Source organism: Parus major, chromosome 11, assembly GCF_001522545.3.
Source record: "Parus major isolate Abel chromosome 11, Parus_major1.1, whole genome shotgun sequence".
NCBI classification, from domain to species: domain Eukaryota; kingdom Metazoa; phylum Chordata; class Aves; order Passeriformes; family Paridae; genus Parus; species Parus major.
In genome coordinates, this window is record NC_031780.1 from 8,437,101 (window position 1) to 8,454,685 (window position 17,585).

Below are 17,585 nucleotides of genomic sequence, written 5' to 3' on the forward strand. Positions count from 1 at the left end.
TCTGTTCCCCCAGTGGCTACAGGGCACAGGTTGAAGTTTGTAAAATCAATCCCAAAACAGTTCCCAAGCTCTCAGTCTTCTGGGATTGTTTTTTAATCTTTCCACAGTCTCAGAAAACAGTAGGTTGTTAGAATAAGTACTGGGATGACATTTACTGTTGTTTGTAGTTGATATTGTGCAATTGATTGCAATGAATCAGGACATCTCGTGATGTGGTGACAGCTGGAAGTCTGTGTGTACTCTGATTTATTAGTGCTCTTTGTGGGAGCTGACTGGTTGGCTGCTGTTTCTGGTGATGTTATTTTTAATTATCATTGTAAATGGCCTAGGACCTGTGTGTCTGAAGCATTTCCTCCTTGAGCTGTGTTGCCCAGGAACACATGAAGCTGATTTGGGCACAGGAGCTCCTCTTGGGAGGAGAGGTGGAAGTGCAGGTCACAGGGTGAGCCTCCTTTGAGCTCCTGTTCATGCTGGCCCATGGTGTGAAAGAGGGATTATCAGTGTTCTGTGTACATCTTTCTCAAAGACTTTATGGTTAATACTGTACAATGTTTTATGTAACAATGAACAGAATTGTTTTGAACTAGTAGTGGCTATTTAAACTACTTTAGAGATATTAAGGTATAATGATTATGTCATGTTGTATAATTGTATTGTTAGGGATAGGTTAGTGCCTGCAGGCTTGCAGAGGCAACTGTAATGAAGCTATGGTTTCTCTTACTGCTGTGTTTTTACTGCATCAAATTAAAAGCAAAGCTGTTATGGTCTAGTGTAATTGTGTTCCTCCTGCATTCAGAGATGTAACAAATTCATTGAGGTGATGAAGATGCTGTTAGATATGAACTGGAGAATTCTTAGATTATTTTTGTAACTCTGTTTTTACTTTCTTTTCCCTTTTAGTGTATAACTCAGCTGAGCAACTCTTTCACCTCAATTTCAGAGGACTGTCGTTTTCTTTTCAGTTAGACTCCTGGACTGAAACCCCGAAGTACGAGGTCAGCAATTATTCTTAGTTTATGGATGGTCTCTTTGCCTCTATGGTATTTGCAAGTATCACCTACATTGTGTCTGTTGTCTTTTGCAAGTGAAAGAAGCCAGTAATTTGGAAGGAATTGAACTTCTCAGTTGTGTTCTTATTAATGCTATGTAACCATCTCAAAGTTAACAATTTACTTCCTGTTGACAAAAGGCATATGCTTAGGGGTTTTGCTTTCATCATGAACTGGGACTAGCAATTCTGTTGGTGAAAGGAATCTTCTAAAAATATCAGTGCTGTCTATGCAAATACATAAATATTAAGCAATCTACTGGGAGGCTGTTCTTTTATCAGATATTTTTGAATCTCATCAAAGTGATTATGCAACTAAAGTAGGATAGACTTCATAAAATACATTTTCATCTTAAGTGTCCTTCAGTATGAGTGCTTTTAGCAAGCCAAATGAATGAGTTTTATTTGTAATGCCTGTTTGCATATTCACCAAATGTTTGGATGAGTTACTGAATAATTAAATGCATTACTGCATTCTCTGAAATCTTTGGAAATCCCCATCTAAAGTGGAAACAGGATCAGGTCCTCTGTGGTTTCCTTCTGTACTAACAAAAATGTATGTGTAACTTGTTTTGTGTGAGGATGGAAATGCTCTCAGTTGTATAATCTGCATTTACCAGTTAAAAAGTATTAAAATAAAGGAGCAAATAAAGAGCCAAAACAAAGAAGAAATCAGCCAACATGATGACACATGTTCTTTGTCACAGCCTCTGATTTAGTGCTTATGGTTGACATGTTACAGGGGGTAACCAGAGGAAGTTATTGTTTAGCAGTAGTGAAGGGCAGTTGGGTTTCAGATTGGAAGGTGAATAGAAACCTAATAAACTAAACAAAAAGAATGTCCCAACAAAGAATGGTTTATTTTCATGCAAGAGTTCCCAGGGCATTGATAAATGAAATAGCCAAACTGCTGAGGAAGTAAATTGTTTTACCAAAGACTTGAAAAGATCATAAAATACCTCAAGCTGGAAGGAACCTGTAGGGATCACTGAGACCAAGTCCCCGCTCCTTGCAGGACTACCTAAAAGATGTTAAAATAGAACTGCTAGAAAGTGGAGAAAGTAATTTTGCATTCTCTTAAGTGTCTCATTCAGTTGTTCTAGTGAGGTTAGTAAAATACTCTTTGCACAGAGTGTAATGCCAAGTCTCCCTAGGAACAGGTAGGATTGTTTTGAAAACAGAGTAGTGTGAAACAGTCCACAGGGAAGACGAGTATTTGTGGATAATTTTAGAGAGGAACATTAGAAAAGATGGCAGAGTGAAGTAGAATTTGAATGTGTCAAAATCTGGCAAGTTCAGGGAAGATCACAAAGGAATGCTAAGCTACTTAGCAAAGCAGTGCAACCTTCTGCTTATGGAAATGGAAATACTATGAAGAAAAGTTTAGAGTTTATTGTATAGCTGTAAACAAGTTGCAAGTGAGGAGAACATGAAATCCTTTTCTTACTTCAGTAATCTGAAGCCTGACTACTTAAGAAGCAAAAGGTATTAATGTTCTAGGCAAATTCAGGTAGAGAATTGAAAATGGGGCATCTCTAGATTTTCTAGTTAGTGGAGGTTCTCTTCTTAAAACCTACAAAGTAAAAGTCTTTTTTCTAGGTTAATTTTTTTCCAAAGAATTTTGTGTGTTTGTGTTTACCTTATGTGATGTCCTGCTAAAGTAGACCAGGTAATAGTTTGCATATTGTGCATCTTGTTTTTGTTGGCTGCTTGTGACAAAGATAGGGTTTTTTTGGTCTGGTGACAGCAAAGTATGTTATTGGTCTTGAATGTCCTGTCACTTTGAGAATTGAAAGAAATTCCTTCTTCTAGTGCAGTAAGAGTCAATCTGACTCCTTAGCATGCTTTCTACTTGATGAGAGCATTCAAATCCCTGTCAAAACAGCATGTGTAAGAATGTGGTGATAAGGAGAGCGGAAAATCTATTTAGTGCACAAGTTTCTGTTCATCGGATAAGGCATCTTTGAAACCAGCAAAAATGTTAAAAGGCTGAAATGAATGCAGTGGGAGACAAAAACCAGAAGTCTTCCTTTAAGACAGATGATTTCTTAGACCTTTAATACAGCGTATCAGTACAAATACTTACAAATGCTAGCTGCCAGTGATCAAACCAAGGAAAAAACTTGAATTCTCAGTACACACAATGGCTAATTGTCAGAGTAATGGCATCTTTTGATGAATAAACATAGTGAGTGTTTCACCCCAGCTCAGGAACCCAGGAGTGGTGGAATATAAACAAACACCACCTTGAAGGCTGTGTTTTACTGTTATTTTGCCCCCTTGTCTTCTGTTGGAGACTTACTTGAATTGGTAAGCATCACTAAAGCAGTTTCTGAGCTTAAGCTGAAGTGTCTGCTGTGTTGTGTAAGAAGAATGATTTTGTGTTTCCACAGCCTAACTTTGCCCACGGTCTGGCCTCTCTGCAAATTCCACATGGCGCGACTGTGAAACGCATGTACATCTACAACGGAAACAGTCTGCAGGACACCAAGTATGTACAGCTGCTCATACTCTTTCCATCATTTTAGTGCTTTGCCATTGCTAAATAGAATCATATGTTTTCTTAGTTCAGTTTGGGTCTTCTATTAATTTAGTAATGTGCAGAATGCTTTTAGATACCAACCTCAGTCAGATTTCTGTAGATGCTGTCCTCAGACCTTGTAATCAAATGTTGTTTGATTTATGTTGCTGTTGAGCTGTATGAGCTTGGTTCAGCTGGAGTAGGCAAGTTCAATTGACCTGAAAATGAATTAATTAAAGCAGGGAACACTGAATTTAGTAACACATGTTAAGGCTAATCTTCCTGTAGATTTTGTTTGTGCTGATGACCTCTTTCCTAAGCAGATCAAATTTGTTGTATCAATAAGCTTGCAGCATATTGATAATATGTATGTCATATTATGGCATATATATGGGTCCTATCAAGGGTCTTAAACTTTCTTGCTAAACAAAATTAGTAAAATATGCCATATGCATAATCTACCATATGTTCAATGTATTTGCAGATACCTGACTGAGCTTACTGTCTTTAAAGCTAGGCTGGATGGGGCTTTGAGTAACCTGGCCTAGTGGAAGGAGTCCCTGCCTATGGCAGAGGGGCTGGAATTAGGTGATCTTTAAGGTTTCTTCCAAGCCAAACCATTGTAGGATTCTGAGATAACTAATCTTAGAAATTCCCAAACTGATAAACCCGTATTTTGCAGAGACAGTGGAGTTTTAAGGCCAGGAGATAAACACATCCTTGGATTACTTCTCAGAAGGGAGGGAGGCTTGTTTATGCAGACATTGTCTCTTAATTAGAAAGAAGTGCTCTTGAGAAAAGTGCTGTTGTCTGTGCCCATCTGTGACATGGTGAGCTTTAGTGAAAGCACTTATTGTTGCATGGGGCTTTGTTGTGTGTCTGAGAGAGAGCTCAAAGCCCAACTTTTAGCTTGCCATTCACCCAGAGGAGGAACATAAGAAGAGGGAACTTTAGGGACCAAGGTGATACACAGAAAATATGTCTTTCCATTAAAAATATCTCACTTGGGACTGTTACTATTTTGTAAAATAATATTGTTGTTGAATTAAATTGAGAACTTTCCCAGTAAAGCAGCACAGTTGCTTTTGGTGTACCTGCACAAGCTGATTTCATGTTCTGGCCTATGCAGTACCTTCCCAAGAGTAGCGAGAACATCATGGAGAAGGCTCTTCTGCTGCATTTGGGTGATAGGCCTAGTTCAAGGATTTACTAAGCTCTAAAAACTCCACAACTTCCATTTTCCCTTAGAGAAATCTGAGCTGACGTGTCCTCATAGGAGATACGCAAAGGCTGTAATTCCTTAATTCCTGGAGTCTTTGAAACTTGCTAGTTTTTTCATTAATGGTAAAGATCTTGCATTTGGGTTCTGTCTTGTTCCTCTTCCTTTTCCCCCACACTTTCTGATCCTTTTGTTTAATACAACTTTTAATCTTTGGTCTCAGTTACATGCAGCTTTGTTAAAATTAATGTGCTCTGTTCCAGTGAACTTATACCAGCTTGTTACAGGAAAATTTGAAGGTGAAGCAAATCCTGTGCACATTTTGTATGATTGGTTTCAGGGCTCCCTTGATGCCTCTCAGCTGTTTCCTTGGGAATGTGTATGCTGAGAACGTCGATGTTTTGCGAGATGGAACTGGACCCTCAGGTTTACGGCTTCGCCTACTCACTGCAGGTATTGGAGACACTCAGAACATTATTGCACTGGTTGTTCTCAGGAAAAGAGGCGTAAAGCTTTGTAAATTAAGCACAGGTTATTTCTGATTATTTAATAATGATTTCAAAGTGTTCTATCTACCTTGTTTTGAACTATTGCAAACAAAACCCAGTTAAATCCTTTTGAAGATGAACCTGTCTGCTGCTGCATTTTCCTAACCCTGGAGAAATCACTGAGAACTGGAGTCCTCGTGTTCCAAGTCCTTAGAATCTGTTTACAGAAATGGAATTTGCTTCCAGGTGTATGTATAGAAGAAAACAGATCACTGTTCTCAGTACATCACTAAAAAATGATGACAAACCAAGAAACCTTGTGTATGGGTACATTTTCTGAGATTCCAGGGAGCTGTATGATGTTAATATTTTTGTGATTACATCTGGAAGACTTAAAAATGCCAGCAAGTGATTACATTAATGCTGCAGCCTTAAACTGCACTTTGAATTCAGTTCTGTTTTCATTTACAGTAGGAGACAGTGGTGAAAGTGAAGAGATGCTGATGAGTCCTCCCTCTAGGTGCTTTCAGAGATGGGAGGGCACTTAGAAATAAGGGAAAGATATAAGAGCTGCAAAGGAGTCTTGTTCAGTCACCGTAACTTGAGACTTGACAGTATTTTTAATAAAAAAATACTGAGATGTTTTTAAAAATTTTGATTAGGAGACTCAGCTTTTGACCTGTCCTGATTGCTAGCTCTATATATCGAGGAAACACTTGGAATAAATTCACAATATGCAAAAGTTGAAAAAAAAAATATTATAGATGAAGAATAAAAAAATTGCCAGAAAAAATGGAACAGATATTTTCAAGCCACTTTGCTTCTCTTATTACAGAGGAAAATAAGGTAGAGCAGAGTCTCATATACTGGGGAAAGAGTTAGCTATAGCATCATAATTATGTAAAGGATTTTGAGAAATTGGACATTTAGAGTGTCAAGTTTTGTTAAAAAGTTTTGTTGTGGCTTAAAGGAAATGTCAATGTATAAAATAATTATTAAAATATCGCTGATGTTCAGACAAACTTGCAGAGAGGCAATCTGGACATGTGCTGTTCTTATCTTGCAAAGTTTGTAGAAACTCTTGTAAAACATATTACACATTTCTCTGCCGATGTATTAATTTGAAGTTATTTAAGAAATCAAGGATGACCAAACTGGATTTTTCTGATTTATTTTAGCGGGTAACTGGCTACATAAATAATGCATAGTGAGGAAAGCAAAGCATCCTGTGTTTTGCAGTAACTGCTGCAAATGTGTGCTTGCATTCTCGTAAATGTAAGATGCTGCATTCCTGCAAGCAAATGGGCTCACCAACTGCAGCATCTTTCCATTTCCTAACATCTGGTAACATGTCAGCAATTCATCTGTGTAACGGCTATTCAGTGAGATCTGGTTTCAGTGTTGTTTGCACAGGGATGTACTTGCTATTGATTTAGTAAGTTATGGGAATCTTGAGTAAAGAATGTATTTTGTGATACAGTTAATATGGGTGGGGGATTTTATTTTATGCGCTTGACGTTTTTAGGTGGAGGTAAATCTCTAGCTGATAAAGTAGAGTATTCTAGGGGTAGAAATAATTCCTGCTTTTACTGCAAATAGCCAGCTGATCAAATTGAGATGGGCTGGGAAACCAAGTCAAGTCCATGTGAATGGTAAGGAAGTGAAGGTAGTATAGCTGAAATTGGAGTTTAAAATGGGGAACTGTGCAACAGTCAGCACATGCACAGCTCTGATAAGAAATGTTTACACCCTTGCAAAGTAAATGGTCAAATTTAGTTTGGCACTGTTGTCTGAGGAATGCAGGTGTTTGGTTTGTGATAAATAAAGGAATGCTAGCCTTTTGGTGTTGATTTACTGATGTATTCTGTGATCAGGAAGGATGCATGTAGAGCTGTTTTCCATTCCTCAGGCTGTGGCCCAGGTGTTTTAGCCGATGCCAAGATGCGGGTATTTGAGCGCTGCGTGTACTTCGGTGATTCCTGCCAGGATGTGCTCAGCACCTTGGGCTCTCCACACAAAGTCTTCTACAAGTCGGAAGACAAGGTGAGGGAATTCATTCAGGCACAGACTTTGTTCAGTGGGGTCTCAGGCTCATCATGGTGCTTGTGTTTGGCAAGGCCAGTGAAGTTGAACTGCCATGTAGCACAAATTACAAGTGCTCAACAAATTACTTCATATAATAGACTGGGCTGAACCATTATGTAATAGGTTTTAAGAAGCTTTTTAAAAATCTAAATTGATGCAAATCTGTTTATACATTTATTAAAATAATCAAATTGCGTAATGTTTGCTGATTTAAGAATTGTTGCAAATGGGAGCATTTTTATATCTAAATGTACCTTAGCAAGTGTGTACTACCTATTATTTTTTCACTTATAATGTATGTAAAATAACCTCAGCATATACTTTGATCTTTTCCTAATGTTTTTACACAGCATCATGTCAGTAAGCCTTTTAATTCTGGTAACTGAAAAAGCTGATGTGTCACTGTGCTGCTGTAAGCAGGTGATGGTCCTGTCATGAAGCACACTATCTTACACAGTTAAACAAAGTCTTCAAATGAGATTATAGCAATTTGTTTGAATGTAGAGACGTTATTAAAGGCATTCATCTTCGAGCATTATTGAATGCATCTGAAAAGTGTGTTTCTTGCAGATGAAAATCCATTCGCCCTCGCCCCATAAGCAGGTCCCATCAAAGTGCAATGACTACTTCTTCAATTATTTCACACTTGGAGTGGTGAGTGGAAAGCCTCCCTAAACAATTCATGTAAACTTTTGATTTAGTTACACAGCAATCTTTTCAGGAGGCTAAAGACTGGGAAATGAGAGGCTGCAAAACTGATTGCTGCCTTAGGAATCTCTGGATATGAAAAGCTACACTTGACTTTCCTTTAACACTGACACACTTAAATTAAATCAGCAGCATTTTATCTTCACCAGTGGATGGAGGGCTCTTTGCATTTTTGCAGTCTCTTAGATTCTCTCCTTTTTCTGTTGTGCCTGATGCAAAGGTAACTAGTTCTTGTTCCTGAGATCCATGCCCCTGTCCCACAGAACTGAGGCAAGTGTGCCATAACATCACTTGTGAAAGTTTGCTGAGCTGTGGGGTGTAGTTAAATCTTCATGTTCCTTCTTGCAGCTGTTTTGCTTTAGTCTACATTATTGTAAATAATATGCAGAAAAACAAGACCTCCTTAGAAAACTTGCCAACATTAGCAAATGAAGCTGCAGTTGTGATTGAGTGCTGGAGGAAATGTGTTATTTGAATTTACAAATAGTCTTATTTTTAAATACTGCTTTTCATAGTTTGATTCGGTTCCAGAGAGATAAATGCGTCACTCTATACAGGTGCTATTTTAAGTAATCCAGGGTTAGTTTGGGGAAAGCCACCTTCTTCTATCCAAATTGCTTCATCTGTCTTTTTTGTCTTCAACAGGATATTCTATTTGATGCAAACACTCACAAGGTGAAAAAATTTGTCCTGCATACAAATTATCCTGGTCATTACAACTTCAACATGTGAGTGCACAGAACTTATCTATTAAGGAGTACATGAAAACAACTGAAAAGGAAATCTTATGATCTCTTATGAAAAATTATTGTAATTCTATAAGTCTCTTTGGTGTATCTAGTAACCTGTGGAGGTTTCAGACTTCATTAGTAACATTGTTTTAGTAGTATTGGTAGTATTTTCTTTTTATTTTTAAATGCCTTTATATGTACTGGCAAGTATGTCTTAAAGCAGTGAATGAGGTAAGATAGTTCTTGGTCCAGGTATGATGTGCAAACTCTTGATAGAGGCAAACTTTATATTAGCAAGGGTGCCAATTTAATGGTAGGTATGTTGCTGATGTTTTCCTAATGTGATTTCTGTCAGTGATGAGAAAAAATCATGCTTCTGAACATGTTTTCAATACTTTCTAAGTGTAAACTCTTTAGAGGAGGAGTATGAGTTAGTGATTGAATGTCTGATTAAAGCAGTTAGTGACAGAGAAATCTGTAGGTCTATTTCGTAGCTAAATATTTCTCCATTCACTCTGTAACAATAGAGTAATTTGTGCTGAAGGACATCTTGTGTCCTCTAGAAAATTGTATTAGGACATTCCCAGGCTGCTGCCTTTTTTGATGTGGAAAATCTAAGTGAGAGCTTAATCTGCTATCATAGATTCTCACTTTCATTTTATTATTGATGTGACTGTTCCCTAAAGGGATTATTAAGAGCTCTAAGTCTGTGGCTGTGCAGTTTATCTTGGCTTCTCTGTTTTCTAATAGCTTTACGATTTGCACTTTCTAGTTACCACCGCTGTGAATTCAAGATTCCACTCATCATTAAGAGAGGTGAGCATTTCCCTGCTGTCCTGCTTCAGGGGGCACAGAATGCTCCAAGGGTAGCTGGGATTAGTTCTTGTCTCTGTCCTGTGTTCTCAGAGCTTGCTAACAGTGACTGTCATTGAGACAGAGAAGAAATGTTGGGATTAGGTTTCTATTTAAGTGGAAAAGACACTTCAGGGCAAGGTAGCAGTAATCTCTGATTTTACTTACACTACCTCTTCACTTATTTGGATCACAAATATTTAGCTGCAACATCATAATATCCTGTAATGCTACTGCTCTGCTAAAATCAAGTACCTTGTACCTGGAGGCTCAAAATCTGTTAGATAGTGTTAGTCTGAGCTCATCACCAGTCCACTGGTATTTAATATAGTCTGGTTTTTCTGGAAATGAGAATAAGCATCCACAACATACTACAGACTAAGTCTGTCTGTGTTCACCTGAAGATCTCTACTTGAAAAAATAAATCTATAATCAGTAGTGCTGATTTGGCAAAGTACTAAGATATTCCCAGCTCTGTGCATGTAACTAATCTCAGCAAAGTAGGGGAACCCTGTCTGAAGTGATTGAAGTAGACTTCAACATAAGAAAAAATGTGTACTGGGAAGGTATTTGGGTTATCCTGGGAATGCCAGATGCTGCCTAGGTTTTGGCCAGGGATGTTTTCCTCATTCTGATTGGTATTTACTGCAAGCACTTTGATGTGTGAAGTGCAATCCTCCTGTGGCTGTCACAGCAGTTTGAGCATATGGAGGATTAAAAACCTGGAAAAACAATGTTTGTGTATAAAGGCTTACATGAAAGTTGATTTGCACTTTAGCCAAGAGAATGAGCATGAAAATTCTTGCTTCTAAAATTGTTTTTCCTTAGGTTATTGTACTTCAAAGCATTAATTTGTGATTAATTTAATTTACCTTAAGTAACATTATGAATTTATTCTTAATGTGTCTGTTTTGTTTGTTTATTTGGCATTTCTAACCAAAATTTCTAATTAGCTTTTCTGGCCTCTAGCTTATGTCCAGGACATGTAACACATTGTGAACAGATGTTATAACAGTTTTGAATAGCCCATCTTCTTCCCTCTAGTGGCAGTGCCTGATGCAGTTTTATTAGTTCCCTTTTGTGGTTCAAGTTCAGATGATAAATTCAGAGCCAGAGTTCAAGTTGCATAGACACTGAACTCTCAGCACAAAGAGAGCATGTTTAGAGAGCTAATAATACAGAGGAGCAAATGGTCTTACACTTGACTGAAGGCTATGTTTGATGTTTTCAGTGTCTAGGTCCATTGCCACTGCTTTGGGAATGTGCTTTCAGTATGGAAGATACGTATGAAAGTACTTGAAACCACCAGCAAACAGTTTCTGTTTAAAGGCTGTAATTGTAAATGCAGTGCTGTACTTTTATTATTTAATAGGTAGGCTGTGATTCTCAGCCATCTTTATTCTGGAAGAGCAGTATTTTTAACTGATTTCAGGCCTGCCAGCTCCTGAGTCTCCAGGTGTCAGTTTTAGCCAGCTTTCCTTCCAAGTGCAGTGGATTGTTTTGGACTTAGTGAGTGGCACATCATGTTACCTCCTTGAGTGGCTGTGCTAGGACCATTAGCTTAGTGCAGAGAGATGGAGATTTTTTTGCAGTGATGTTCTTCCATCTAAGATTAAAGCTTAAGCCTTTATAACCTTAAAGTTGGGACTTGCTGTAAATAGGGAGATTTGCTTTAATGCTTAACTGGCGTTTAGTCAGTGTTACTGACAATTCTGATTGCTAGTGAATGCTGGTAAATTTGTATATGTCCTGATCTAATGCTCCTGTGTCTCCTGCTATCTGAATGAACATGCCAGAATAAAGGATTATGTAGGGGACTGTTCAAGCTTAAGCTATAAAAAGCTTTTCTGTTTTCGTTTCATAGATAGTGCTGATTCACAGACAGAAACATGTACAACATACAGCAAGGTAAGCCTGTGCAGAACTGTTTACCTAATTTTCTTAAACCATCTAAATGATTCATGCCAACTTTACAATACACTTCAAAGAAATTATAGCAGTGGTATCATGTTTTTTTAAAGTGGAACAGTAGAAGGCCAAAAGTTAGTGTATGTCTTGTGTATGAAATATTTTGGTGTGTTAAAAGATTGAATTCATTCATAATAGCACACTTCAAGTAAACTGAATTACTACATTATGGCATGGCTTGCATTTATTTCAACACAGCTGCAGGTAGAAATAGTGAAATAAGTGATAGGGGAAAACAACAGCAGTGGTGGCTGAATGTTAGCTGGAGACATGTTCCTAAAAAACCTTCTCACAGAGCTATTGTACTAAACATAGCTCTTGAAGACGTTTAACAAGAGTTCAGTGCCCTTCCACTTTCTTCTGAAGGGCACCAGTAATGGGATGTTTCTTAGGCAGCAGCCTTTCAAAAATGTCACTGCCAGTGTGACACCCCCTGATGCCAGCAGACTCCTTGAAGACTCTACAGCCTTACCACCTAATTGAGCTTCCCAGCTGGGCAGTTGCTGCTGTATATTTGACAGCTGCATTAAGTTGAAAAACTTCTCAAAAACTGTTCATCGGTGTCTCTGCAGTCAACATTCAGCCAGGGTCAGTGCTGCTCTTTTGGTTCCTGGGATGCTAAATGAGGGCTTTCCTTGGTGAATTTTGGGTACCATACTGGGAAGAAAAATTTGAGTCAGCAGTCTGGAAGATGCCATTCTAAGCCTTTTGATTTGAATTAACTCCCTTCAGTGCTTAGACTTAATGTCAGTCTAGTATGTGAAACTGCAGCTTCTTGGAGTCTGGTTAAAGCTAGGAAAACTGTTGGACACTCCCAAGTCATTAAATAAATGAAGCTTTCCTCTTCTCCAATATTGTTGCCTAAATCAAGGAAAGACTTCTGGGAGAGGTAGCAGTGGGGCTGTTTTTCCTCTCTGCTAAGGTTATGTAAGAGGATATTCTGTTGAAATTTCCCACAGCTGCTTTGGTCTCTGAGGTGCCCCTAAAATGCCACAAGACTTTCCAGCTACATTTTATACATAAGACCCATAGAAATTTTTATATTAATATTTCCAATTCCAAACTATTTTTAGACAAAAATGAGAATATACCTTAAAAGAATTTACTAGCCCTAGCAATGGATAGTTCCATTACTGAGTATTGTTCCAGTCACAAAATGCTACTGTAAATACAACCTCAGGTTTATTTGACAAATAGATTTGTCACAAACAAATGTGCATGGCACTCTTCCTAGATAAAAAGAAGAGTTTTCTTGTGCCTCATTTAACATAAATTCATTGATGTATTTACAGTGGGACAGTATTCAGGATCTACTGGGGCACCCTGTAGAGAAGCCAGTGGTACTTCACAGGTAAAAATCTCTCTTTATTTTGCTTGGCAAGGATTGGGCTGACAACAGAGGATGAGGAAGTGTGTTTATGGCACGGGATACTTTTGTACCTCTTTACTGGTTAAAGTTTCAGGTTTTTTTGGCCACTGACAAGACAAGATAGCTGCTCTCAGAGGAAATAAACTGACATGCTGAGGGAAAGCATTTCCAAAATTCCTTGAAATGCAAAATCCAGAGAAGATCTCAGAGAAAATAGTGCATTAAAAAGTCTCTTTCTTTATGAGTAATAAGAAGTGTAGAGCTTTTACCCTTTTTATAAATTATTTCAAGAATATGACATTATATATCATGGTATATATAAATATATGGTAACATATATAGCAGCAATCTGTCTGAAGAAGCTTGTCTTTTTTGGACATACATGGTTCTACAGTTCCTTTAGGCTGACTGAAGATAGAATAGCCCTTATATTTGCTGTGTTTCTGCAGACATTGAGGTGGATAGTGGGTTAAATGGGCATTATCTGTTTGCAGAGTTACCATTTTATGATGTGAAACCATGATTTTTATCTCAGGACAAGTGTAAGTGATGGGTACTGTGCAAATACCACAGCAATTTCAGATAAATTAATGTGTTTTTATCAGACTTTCACGTGATTTTGACTTTGATTTTTTTTTCTTTTTTCCCCCCTCTTAATCATTGTGCCTTTTGTTCCCCTTTACTCCTGTGTTATGCCAGTGAGATGATTAGAGCAGAAGCCATGTGAATGAAGTAAAGCTAAGGTGAAATAGTGATGACATAGAGCCCTTCTATTTTTTCCATCTGTGTTGTAGAGAGTAGTTCAACCAGAGAGCGCTTTACTGAGCACATCTCAAATGGCTCAGACATGCAATTTGAAAAACTGACCAGTTTACAAGAAAGGACAAAAGGTAAATATTCATTAGGGTTTTTTTTTTGGCTGTAATCAAAAATTCATTGCAGTCAACAGAAATTGTCAATGTACAATCCAAAAATACCAGAAATAACTGGAAGACAAGTGGTATATAGATCTTGAAAAATACTGTTCAATAAAACTTGGATTATTCTATTTCAGCATCATATAGGCTAATCTTGTTAACATGCTAAATCCAGTTGATTAATAGTATATAGTAAATAATAGACTATGTATAGTAAATACATACGATAGAAGTTGAGACACAAAGGGAAGGATCTTGCACAAAAATAATGTGTAGTAAGTAACATGGTGCTTCTCTCTTCCTGTGTATATGGGGTTTTTTAGGGTTCTTCCTGTTCAAGTTAAGTGCAGGAGAGTTTTCCTGTAGAGGTCACTCATGGCTTTTTGATTACTTTATCCCCAAGTGTTACTGATGGCTCTGCAGCATCAAGCAGAGTTTCCTTTGGCTCTCTTGGAGTCCAGCAATGGTGTTGCATAATGTAGATTTCTTTTGATGAAAGCCATGATAAAGATGCTGTAATTCACCTTACATTGCTGAGTAGTTATTCCTTCTTAAGATGCTCCTGATACTCATATATCCATTTTAAATTTTTTTCCCCTCTTTTCTGTTCAGGTCATCATCTCCGAACAACACTAACCCATTTGGGTCAACCTTTTGCTTTGGACTGCAGCGAATGATCTTTGAGGTTAGGAAAAAAACCTTATATTCTTGTCTGATCATGGGAAGGAGTTTGCTATTACTTATGAATGGCTTCTTACTTCCTATTGCAATAAAAGCCTGTGCTTGGGAGTGGTATAATTTTAGTGCCTGTTGGCGGAAGGAGGGAACTTTGCAACCTCCTCTCTGAGGCTGTACATTTGCATGTTAAAGCTGAAACTTCAGGTTTGTCACCTGGAACTCATGCTAGCAGGATACATTCAGATACATTCACGTGGCTGGTTGGAGCAGATGGTGGTGTGTCATAGAAATATAAGAGACTGTTTTTAGGAACCAGCCAAGAGCTTGTTGCTGTCATTTGTTGTTGGAATTTCTCTCTTCAGGCAGATCACTTCTGTATTCACCATTTTAATGCTTCCGATTTTGTTTAGTGTAGCACTTCTTTTAATATCCCTTTTCCCTGCTGTGCTTTTGCAGGTGATGCAGAATAATCACATAGCTTCTGTTACTCTGTATGGCCCCACACGGCCCAGCAGCCAGTTGAGAACGTCGGACCTTCCCCAGTGAGCATCCCCTGCAAAGTCAGCTAATCTCAATGCTACAGAATTAGTACAGCGTGCCTTGATTTGCTGCCACTTATAATATGGAAAGCACGTTATGATTTTATTTTTTTTTTCAAGAAGCCTTTCCACCCAGGAGCGGTGTGGAGAGGAAATTCTCTCAACCCTTCATCATGGGGCGTGGAACTGTTGATGGAGGAAAGCAGCTTGGGTGCCTGTGCCGTCATTTATTCCTCTCCGTTGCCCTCATCCTATGCAGCACAGACCTGAAGAGACTGTCCCTCCTTCTCAGCTGGCAGAAGGGGGAAATGGAAGAGGGGCACGTAATGACTGCAAGAATTAGAAGCACAAACTTTCTGAGCCTTGGAGCATCTGGAAGCAGGTATTGATTTTAGTCTGTTTGTGTTACTGTATTGATGTGGTGGTCACATTTTAAGAAAACGTGTGTGTATATATATATAGATCTAAACACCTCGGTATTTCTGTGGCTTAGGACATTGTACCAAGTGTGACAAGGATGTATATATGTCCATGATTTCAGGCACCACATCTTTGTGTAACTTTAAACCAAGCAAGTAGCATGTGCATAATACTTGGTTGTAACATTTGCACTACATACACTTTAATTACTTGATAAACGTTTATCTTCACTGAGGAGCATCTGTGTACTGGGAGTGAGTGGGGTGTGGTGGTTATTTAATGTACACTGCGCATAAAGCTTATTTATACAGTGGATCAAATTTATCCACCTTCCTGCACTAATATGTACTTGATATGCTGATACAATTTTTTTCTGTCATGGCTGGTTTACTAATTTTTTTTCATATGCAATTTTGAAAGAAAAAAAAAAAAAACTTCTGGAAGGGGTTATTTCTAGGATTGAATTATGTTTTAATGAAAAGATTTGATACAATTTTTCATACTAGTGAAAAATTTAACGAAGAAATAATGTTGCCTCATTTGCCTCTGTTCCAAAATCCTTTATTCCTACTCTATTTCCTCAGAGAAAGGAAAGCTGTATATAATGGTATCTCAGAAATTCTGGAATTCCGCCATCACCAAGATAACCTTTCTGTAACTTTTGATGTGTGATTTTAATTTATGCCAAAGGTTTAGCCAAAGACATCCTCGATGTAGTTTCACCATTTCTGTACATATATGCTAACTGCACACCCCACCCCAGCAGACAGGATATAGGCTTCTTTCTAGTTGGGAGATGCTGCTCGCGACATTTTATCCCAGGAGGATACTTTAGGTTTCTAGTTCTCTTACCAGTCTTATTTGGGAGAAATAGGTGGTCTGTCTTTGAAATAATGAACCCTTTTTAAAAATGGACAAGAGAAATGTATAATTTTATCCCATTTTTAATATTTTGGTGTCGCAACTTGTGATACATAGATGACAATTTTGTGAGTTTTACTATGTGTGTACAGATTTTTGTAAATATGACATTTTTGTAATTTTAACTCCATGTACAGTGTAATCCTGTATAGTTTATCAATGAATGAGAGATAGGAAATCGAATGTTAACTGAAGTTTTGGATCCTGGACCAGTAGCAGGGATAAATGTGTGTGTGTGTGTGAGACGTTCTTTGCCATTTAGTCTTCCTGTATACTGTGATACTCTAAACTGTTTTGCTAAAACAAACAAAAAAGCCCCATGGAGAATCTAATGGATAAGGAAAAAGTTACTGTTTACCTTTATCCCTAGGTGTCACTCCTGTTGAATCCCTGTTCAATCTGTGCTGTCTCCTGTGATCGTTGCTTGCTAAGAAAATTCTATGCCTCAATCTTCCTTTTTGTTTCCTCTCTAATTTTAATTTCATTTTACATAGCCCTTCTGTAAATTAAATGGAATAATTATGAGCATGTACACTGAAAGAAAAATAAAAAGAGACTCTCAGTTACTGTTTTTGTGTTAAATACAGTTGCTGGGTGTTTTTGTAATAAAATCATGGATGTTTTTGCTTTTTATTTTCTTATCAATTAATTCTTTTTATTTTACTGGTTTTCAGACATTGTCTTTGAAGTACCTGACTAGTGTATAGTGACTTTATAGCCAGTTCAGTATGTTCTCCAAAGAAACAGTAACTAACATAACTTGGTAGATACATTAAAGCGTTTTGTAAGGTTTTGCCCTGAAGTGGAGAAGGGAAGTCTTTAAACTGTGATTGACAGCACCGTGGGCTGTGCATTGTGTTCAGAAATGGGATTGTTACGCTCCTGTGGACCCTTGGGGATCATGGAAATTGATTGAGCTTCAAAGAGGGGGAATATGACACAGCAGAAGGGAGGAAATGCCTGCAGTGAAAGCAGCAAATGTGAGTTCTGTACTTCGTTCGTGTGCCCCGAGGGACTTCACAGAAAAGCTGTGGGAGTCTCCCTGCCCTGAAGCAGCTCAAAGGTTAATGCAGGGCACAAGGAATGGGACTTATTTCTGCTCTGGCTGTGTGGGGCAGGCA

General features: G+C 38.0%; 1 protein-coding gene across 11 annotated transcripts in view; it reads left to right on the forward strand.

Annotated features, from left to right (window-relative positions):
- C11H16orf70 (chromosome 11 C16orf70 homolog) overlaps positions 1–17,585 on the forward strand; it is a 40,747-nt gene that overhangs the window by 16,404 nt on the left and 6,758 nt on the right. For 3 of the 11 annotated variants that reach the window (XR_004499009.1, XR_004499010.1, XR_004499008.1), the window contains exons 6-17: positions 901–995; positions 3,442–3,539; positions 5,129–5,241; positions 7,186–7,319; positions 7,932–8,015; positions 8,715–8,797; positions 9,573–9,616; positions 11,517–11,560; positions 12,913–12,971; positions 14,519–14,591; positions 15,041–15,126; positions 15,244–15,505. Coding sequence is in view for 6 of the 11 variants with exons in the window: in XM_019008026.2 (XP_018863571.1) it covers positions 901–995; positions 3,442–3,539; positions 5,129–5,241; positions 7,186–7,319; positions 7,932–8,015; positions 8,715–8,797; positions 9,573–9,616; positions 11,517–11,560; positions 12,913–12,971; positions 14,519–14,591; positions 15,041–15,126; positions 15,244–15,316 (986 nt within the window). In the remaining 5 variants the exon portion in view is untranslated. Of the gene's footprint in view, positions 1–900; positions 996–3,441; positions 3,540–5,128; positions 5,242–7,185; positions 7,320–7,931; positions 8,016–8,714; positions 8,798–9,572; positions 9,617–11,516; positions 11,561–12,912; positions 12,972–13,783; positions 13,880–14,518; positions 14,592–15,040; positions 15,145–15,243; positions 17,098–17,585 lie in introns of those variants that run through there. The other 8 variants (XR_004499011.1, XR_004499007.1, XM_019008026.2 and 5 more) reach the window with 8 other exon arrangements.